General features: G+C 35.4%; 1 protein-coding gene across 14 annotated transcripts; it reads left to right on the top strand.

Annotated features, from left to right (window-relative positions):
* Positions 1-769: 769 nt before the first annotated feature.
* LOC145167460 (uncharacterized) lies at positions 770-6,164 on the top strand. Of its 14 annotated transcripts, none has more exons than XM_079086673.1 (18): positions 770-1,139; positions 1,242-1,383; positions 1,472-1,638; positions 1,746-1,814; positions 2,093-2,178; positions 2,277-2,330; positions 2,419-2,500; positions 2,630-2,674; positions 2,795-2,902; positions 3,232-3,370; positions 3,446-3,733; positions 3,998-4,088; positions 4,268-4,357; positions 4,624-4,706; positions 4,890-4,949; positions 5,113-5,179; positions 5,384-5,688; positions 5,885-6,164. In XM_079086673.1, the coding sequence occupies exons 3-8, from the start codon at positions 1,603-1,605 to the stop codon at positions 2,633-2,635; spliced, it is 333 nt and encodes a 110-aa protein (XP_078942799.1). In that variant the 5' UTR covers positions 770-1,139; positions 1,242-1,383; positions 1,472-1,602; the 3' UTR covers positions 2,636-2,674; positions 2,795-2,902; positions 3,232-3,370; positions 3,446-3,733; positions 3,998-4,088; positions 4,268-4,357; positions 4,624-4,706; positions 4,890-4,949; positions 5,113-5,179; positions 5,384-5,688; positions 5,885-6,164. The 14 variants fall into 14 exon arrangements, 5 of the variants coding, with proteins under 5 accessions (XP_078942799.1, XP_078942797.1, XP_078942801.1 ...); XM_079086675.1 differs by having other exon boundaries at positions 773-1,139; positions 2,277-2,316; XR_013741141.1 differs by lacking the exons at positions 1,746-1,814; positions 2,630-2,674 and adding an exon at positions 1,815-1,948 and having other exon boundaries at positions 784-1,139; positions 1,472-1,686; positions 2,277-2,316; positions 3,446-3,505; positions 3,692-3,733.
* The last annotated feature ends 2,061 nt before the right edge of the window (positions 6,165-8,225 follow it).

Raw genomic sequence — 8,225 nt, 5'->3', positions numbered from 1 at the left:
ACAACATCAATATGTACAATATTCAAGTGCATTACAAAGTTGTACATGTATGAATAATGTCCTTTCGTGGCTTATGTTTTGAAGAGAAACAAGAATGAATCTCATAGTCATTAATATCAGTAGGAGATGACGTGGGATTTGCTGTAAATGAGTAAAGGGAAAATGAATCAGGAGGGTAACCAATTGTTGCATTTGTTCTCATTTGGTCCGTTTACTTTTTTTTTTGTACTCAATATACCATCGAACTTGTTGTTTGTGTTCACCATAACCCTTTGACCGACTATCACATGTCAAAAGCCGGTCAAAAGGGTTATGGTGAACACAAGCAACAAGTTCGATGGTATATTGAATACAAAAAAAGGAAAGGGACCAAATGAGTACAAACGTAAAAGTTAATTACCCTCAAGAGTCATTTTCCCTTTTAATTAATATGTCTTAGCCTAATTAAAATCCAATCAAAAGTATCCATCGTCTATTTAAAGTTCGCTTATCAATTTGTCCTAATGAATTAGTTAAACTTAGCAAAATAATTATTCCGTATGATAAATCGCTAGGCGAGGTTTTATAATTGTCTATTGGGTCTTTTATTAATTTAATTCCATTTAAAATATATCTCAAATACTGTTTTCGTAAAATCAGTTAAATTGAATATTATATATACTATTAATTCTTAAAACCTTAGCTACAGTTATATTTTTTTCTCTTTCAACTTTTGTCACTGAACTTCGTATTCTCATTTTAACACCACAATAATTTTAACTCTCCACCACCTTTTGACTCCACCGCCTTTGACTTTGCCTCTTTCTTCTTATCTCAATTTGCTCCCAATTTCATCAGGAAAGCCTTTCATGACTCTTGTGATTTCCAGCTCTCCTCTTTCTTGCACCACTCCGATGGTCCTTTTTGTACCGACGTCTACTATGAGAGTTTACCAATCGACCAGGGAAACAGTCGTGAAAGATTCCCTCAATAATTGCCCTGAAAATTGACATCAACAGGAATAGACCACCGTTGCCGACTTCCACCCTTCTTTGGTTTCAGCCATAACCATCTCTGGTGACATCGGCCCTGCCATAGCCTCCATTAGTGACTCTGCCTCAGCCACCTATCTGGCACAGCAGACGACGACGATTCCTTTTGTAAGTGTTCTATTCTGATTTTCAGACTCCAATCGTTTGATTGAATACAAAATCGGCTTTGTTTCTTAGATTCCACTCTCCATGTTGATGTTTTTTCTGAAGCTTCGGAATCGGCTACTAGCGTGGAACCATCGAAGTTGTATCGCACCAGGACTACAGATACTCTGTAATCGTACCTCTACTGCGCTATCGAAAACCCTACACTTCGAAGACCTTGACATAGAGGTTATTGTCTCTATAACAGGTACCGATTCTTACAATTTCAACTCCAACTCTTCGAATACAAAAATCTTTCTTGAAATAAAAATATTTGTGAACTGGGTTTTTTGAAGTGATTGGAAGATTTTGTTGTTAAAAGCGCATGTACCTGGACGAAATTGAACTGAACGCACAGATATATGGAAGATTCCGGTTGACGGGTAGATTCAGCAGATGGTCGGGACTGCGATAAGTCACACCGAGAATGAGGGACATTGAATTTAAGCTTATGCTCAATGAAGTAACACACTTTCTTTAATCTGGGCAACAACCAATTATTAGAATATGGGTATTTCTGATTTTTTCGTCATTTTTTTTCTCTTACTGTATGTCGCCTTTTGATCTAAGGTTCCTCTTCATTCCCCACCATCGTGTAATCTCTTAAGAAATTGTAACCTGTTGCTTCATCTTATCCAGGTATGCATTCACAGAATTATCATCTCATTGTCTTGGGAGCACTCGGAGTTGTTTTAGTCGTTGCGTTAGGGCAATACAACTACTAGAAAGTTGTTCGTTTATTCCTTCCAATTTGTGGATATTCATTCCATCATGTAATGGAATAAAAACTTACAATATAACATAATTTTATTTCTGTAGTTTGTTAACATAAATCTTTTCAAAACAAAAAATAAGACTCCAATCTTTAAATTACCAAAATAACCTTTCTAAGTTCTAACAAACCAAAACATTTGCAGGTTATAAGTATGAGAAGGGTAGGCATGGCAAAGGCACGTGGAGATATTTTAGCAGCCATTGATTGGCTCAATAAATATCTTGAGATGTAAGAATAAAATCACAAACATTATTTATTTTTGTTCTAAATTACTATAAAATTCAATGAGGTCTCTTGATGTTTGGTTTTTTTTTTTTTTTGCCCAGATTCATGGCAGATCATGATGCGTGGAGAGAACTTGCTAAAGTATATGTTTCATTGTAATTATGAGTCTCATTAATTTATATGTGGATTAAAAAAAAGACAAATTTGCCCCTGGGGCTTATCACGGTTTATGTGGCTTTATAGGTATAAACAAGCAGGTTTCTGCTATGAGGAGCTGATCTTATCTCCACCAATCATTCCTATACATCATCTCGCTTATGCTGATGTAAGTATTTATTATGAATATAAACTGTTGTATACATAAAAAAAAACTTGACTGAATAAACTTTCCAAATGAGACTAAATGACCATTTTAAACTCACACTTAAATAACAAATTTTACAATATTCATCAGTTTTAACGTGAGGATTTGGGAGGAAAAAAAGTCAAATAGTTAAAGGTTTGTGTCTGAATACATTAAAGCAATGTCATTAAAATACAAAGCAATTTTCAACCACTTTTGATTGTGTTGAAAGTTCATTTATTAATGGGAGGAAAATTATATATTTCTTTATGCCAGAAAACCAGATTCCCCAAAAGATCAAGCAAGAGTGAATGTTCAAGGAACAAATGATACTCCAAAGAAGCCAAAACAGTCTAACCCTAAACAGTCACGATGCTAAAAAGTGTAAGTACCATTCTTAAATTCAAGTTTTATTGCATAAAAAAGTTATTTGATGAGTATAAAAGTATTAGACATGGACATGGAGGAACGACTCAAGAAAAATAAAATCATTGAGTTTTTCCTTAAAATAATGAACTTTATAATACATTTTTTTATTCTTTTTCTGGGAATTACACATTAAAATTTTCGATCTTTCCATTCTTTTTGTTGGTATGTAGTATGGTACATTAAAGTTATAATCGTTTCATTGTTTTTTGTTGGTATGTTGTTTTAAAACTATTTATCTTTTAATTTTTTGGGTGTCATAAGAAAATGTTATTGTCAATTTGTAGGAATGGGGTGACCGGTAGCTGCTGGGGATGCCCAAGTACATGACTATGCACCAATGTTTTCTTAAACAACTATAATGAAACAATACATTTCTGCAGATGAATATGCGGCAACCATTAATGGACCCATACGAGAGACCAAGTTAGTTGCATTTATTAGTATTATTCTTATATATTTACATATATAAAGTTGTTTTTGTTTTTACATCCTTTTAAGGAAGATGAGACAAAACAGAGCATTATTGTGGATATCATGTATCCCATAGAACGAAATCTTGTAAGTTGATTTTTTTAGTATTTGTCCTGGATTTAATTTGATATAAGAGTTCTCAAACTATAGTCCCTTTTGTAGCCTTTAGCCCTTTATGAGTTTCACAGGCATACTAATTTGTTTAATACATGCATCATCTTTATCTGATATATCATGATCCATTCATACATTATTGAGTTGGAATTTCTATAGGTTGCCTGTCATCAGCTTAATTGGGAGGTCGATGAACTTGAGGTGAGCTACAATTCTTTATTTATCTAATTTTCATTGCTTTCTTAGCTTTTTCCTATATATTTGTATAGAATGTAAACCAGATAGAAATATGTATTGTTTTTTACTATGTATGTATGGTTTTTAATGGTTGTTTTTGTTTCTGTATATTCAATGTTGTTTAGTGGAATCATGTGAATGCTAATTATAAACAGAAAGTTGGTTTTATTGAAGGCTTTGTTGATGTAGACACTAATGCTACCTTTGTTTATCGATCTAACTCTTTAGGTTCATGCTTCTCTGATATGGATTGAATAAGGTGGACACAGTCTATGTTACTCTCTAGAAACCACAAAACCACCAATCTGTTTAAGTGGTGGTAAGTACATAGCTTTATTTTTTCCATAATTTCCAACCAAATGCTCATGTATTCTGATGGGAAAATATCAGAAAAGGTAATCATTGGACCGAGCATTAACATTTAGTATTGAAAAGTTTTTTAAATCAAAAAATCAACTCACATACTTATATATTTAATTTGATTTATCACTGTTGCAGGATGAGAAGAGACTAAGAACTTTTATAAGTGAGGGTCCTATATGTGAAAGGAAATTTGCGCAATGTTTTTGTAGCAGAGGGTGCTCCAAGGTCTGTGCTACTTTCTTTTTTAAAGTAAAGAAAAAGTTACATTTTTCGTCCTTGAGTTTAGCTGATTATCTCGGTTTTCGTCCCTATGGTCTTTCAAAAGTTACGTGTTCAGTCTAGATGTTACATTTTTTGCATGGTTGGTCCCTAAAGCGTAGTTCCATTGCACCTTAGCTCCAAAGTAAAATGACTATTTTGACCCCATTTTCTTCTTCTTCAATTCAAACTTAAAAAAGTTGTAAACTACTTTCATCTTATTTTTTAAATAGGTATGAAGGACATATTCTTGCAAATGAGTTGATTAGTAGGGGACTACAAACAACAGTATTCACCACATAACACAGATAACAAGGTAAGAACATTTGTCTGAGTTTGTAAATTTATAGTTATTTGACAACGTATGCCAAATGTTCAATGAATTGCTCAAACAAAACATACATCACAAAAACAAAAAAAAAAAAACAAAAAAAAAAAAAAATTGGTTTCTTTCCTTCACCTTTCTCAAGTATATGTATTTATTACCACTTCATCACAGGAAATGGAGACTTTACGTTCAGAAAGTAGTCGTTGGTAGAACCACATGTACAAACGACTGGTAAATATATCAATTAATGTTGTTGAAGTTATGGTTGATACATGTTGGGGAATTGTAGAAGCCAACATTATTAATTGATTATCTTAGAATTGATCTCTTCTCTTTTGACCTATGTCATTATTAATAAACTAACTTCATATGCATGTGTCAATGTTGCTTGTAGGCAGCATGTAAAAATGCACCAGAAAGAAGCAAGGCGAAGAGGGTTATGAAATTGTAATATGAAACAGGTTTGGTCTCTAGCGGATTAACTTTCATTTTTATTTTATTTTTAAAAAGTTGTTTTTACATCTACATTGTAGTGATGTACATTAAGTTTGTTTTATTGGAATGTTTATTTAATTGCAGAGACAATAATCATTTCATCATACTTTGGTTTTGATTTATTCTGATATGTCAAAAGTTGGATAAGATCTTAAAACACTTTTTTTTAGTGTTTTAAATTCCTGCAGGTGTTGGAAAGGTAACAAATTATTGATTTACCCTTTTCACTTCTGGATATGGACCCCTGGATGTTGGGACAAGACTTAATGTTGCATAAGGATCATCTTGGTAACAAATGAAGGATGTGATTTCTCTCTTTCGTGACATGATTTTTTTTGCTTCTCTGGGTAAAACATCTTTGAAAAAAATATAATTATTATAGCATTGTACTTTTTAACTTTCTTTTTCAAGATGTTATATAAAATTTTCAAGAACATTTACGCAAACTTGATCCAACCTGGCGCCGTTGATGCAGGTAATTCCTACTAGTTATCTTAAATTTTCTTAAATTTTCTAATTTTCTAATTTATTTAAATAAACTAAATGCTACGGGTTGTACCTCATCGGTCCAATAGTTATTATTTCATATGATTTTTCATTAGCCCATTAGTAATACTTGGGTCTTATACTCTTATCCAAGCTTGGCCCAATCAATCTCATTGACCTAACAGGAATCAAAATGCAATGGTACCTGTGAACATCACGGCGGCGTTCCAATTCCTGTAACCGACTCCACGACCATCTGTTAAGATTTATGGAGTCTTGAACAAATTGACAAGTTCCTAAGATTTCAAGGGTCATAAATGTAACATTACATTTAACAATTGAATTATTCAATTGTTGTCGGCAAACGTTTGAATTAAATATTCAAATGGTCGGTGGACAATTATTTAATATTTGTTGGACGGCTAATGTGAATGGCAAAATTTTCAAAGTCAATCTTTGTGGCAATCCTGTGCATATTGCGGCTCACAAATATACCTATATATATGCTTGTATGTTTTGCATATTTTGTGTGCAAAAACTTGAGAGAACATCAAGTGTAGAGTGTCAAGCCAATTGTAATCTTGTGAGTTTTAATAAAATTCTCTAGTTGCAGCCCGTGGACGTAGGATTTGCACCGAATCCGAACCACGTAAAATCCTTGTGTTCTTCTTGCTTTATTTTCGTGAGTTTGTGTGTGTGTGATAGTGTGTTTCCGCTGCGTGTACCCGGTCCGGTTCCTAACAACTGGTATCAGAGCCAGATTAGCGAGGTTTGGAGGGTACAATCATTTTTTTTTATCACGCACGAGTGTACCTGATTTGTATCTTGTTTGTCGTAATGGCTGAAGACAAGATTATAATCGAAAAGTTCAACGGTTCTGATTTTAGCTGGTGGACAATGCAATTAGAAGCATTGCTATGTCAGAAAGACTTGGACATGGTACTCGGAGACAAACCGGAGAAAATGGAAAAAGCTTTTGAAGATGCGTGGAACTCAAAGGACAAGAAAGCCAAGGCGGTTATTACATTGTCATTGACGAAGAGCGTTGCTTTCAACATCATGAATGAAACCACGGCGCGTGGTATGATGGAGGCTCTGTCAAATATGTATGAGAAACCATCGGCGGCTAACAAGGTGTTCTTGATGAAGGAGTTGTTCACTACAAGGATGAATGAGGAAGGCTCAGTTACGGTTCACATTAATAATTTAAATTCAATTCTGTCCAGATTATCATCTGTGGGAATTAAATTTGATAACGAGACTCAAGCATCACTGCTACTAGCTTCTCTATCTGATAGCTGGTCCGGAACAGTTACTGCTGTTACAAGTTCCGTGGGGACCAGTGGTATGACTTTTGAAGGGGTTAGAGATTTGGTTCTAGGCGAGGATATCAGACGCAAGAATCAAGGTGGATCTTCCTCTTCTGATTTATTAAATGTCGGAAGAGGTAGAGGGAATAGCAGGAATAGTCGAAGCAGTGGGAGTCGGGGAAGAAGTTCATCTAGAACTAAGAAGAATGTGAAGTGCTGGAACTGCCAGGAGGTGGGACATGTTAAGAGTCAATGTCCAAAGAAAGAATTGAACATTACCGGTGCTGAGAGTGTGTCTGAGGATGATGCATTGATACTCAGTATGAAAAGTTCTGTAGACTCTTGGGTCATGGATTCAGGGGCTTCGTTTCACGCCATGGACAACGGGGAAACGATGGTGAATCTAAAAAAAGGAGATTTTGGAAAGGTACGGTTAGCAAATGACGAGATGCTTCAAGTAACGGGCATGGGAGATATTGATCTAGTTACTTCATTGGGAACTACATGGAGCCTGAAGAATGTCAGGGTTATTCCGGAGCTGAAGAAAAAATTGATTTTTGTTGGTCAGCTGAATAAACAAGGATTGGAAGTAAGGTTTGGTGGTGGTAAATGGATGGTGGTCAATGGTAATTCGGTGATTGCTCAAGGTATGAAGCGTGGGTCATTGTATATGGTTGAGGTACCTGCTGAGGGAAGTATGACCATCCCGATTAAGCAAAACAAAATCTGGTTCGCTAAATCTACTGCTAAGAGAGTTCATTTTGCAAACATGAATTCTGGAGCCAAGGGGATGTTAGCTGAACGAGTCGGAAATTCTAAACCATTCAGGGGATTCTGTGACAGTGGGAGCACGGGGTGTGTTCCGGGTACACTTACAAAGAGCCGTTGGGTTTTGAAGACTAAGACTGGAAAATTCTCTCTTGTTGGAAGTTTGCAAAGTTTGGAGAGTGTTAGTGGTCCTCGGTGTATCTCTGGATCTGGTGGAGTGTCCAAACCGGTTGAGACAGAGGATGAGTCGGTGGTGGGATTAGCCACGACTGAGTTGGAGCTAGTGGGAGCTTCAACTGGCCCTTCTAGTACTTGAAGATGAGGGGCGGCTGCAATTAGAGAAATCAGACTAAGTTTTAGCTTGTTCTTTGGAACTGGAAGCTTGAAGGACTTGGTTGTTTTAAGATTACTGGAGTTGGATGACAGAGACGAACCATGTTGTTCAAGC

Source organism: Lactuca virosa, chromosome 3 (genome assembly GCF_052849685.1).
Source record: "Lactuca virosa cultivar CGN04683 chromosome 3, Lactuca_virosa_CGN04683_v6, whole genome shotgun sequence".
In the NCBI taxonomy this organism is placed as follows: Eukaryota; Viridiplantae; Streptophyta; class Magnoliopsida; order Asterales; family Asteraceae; genus Lactuca; species Lactuca virosa.
The sequence above is the reverse complement of the archived record's forward strand: the minus strand, read 5'-3'. Positions and strand labels throughout refer to the sequence as shown.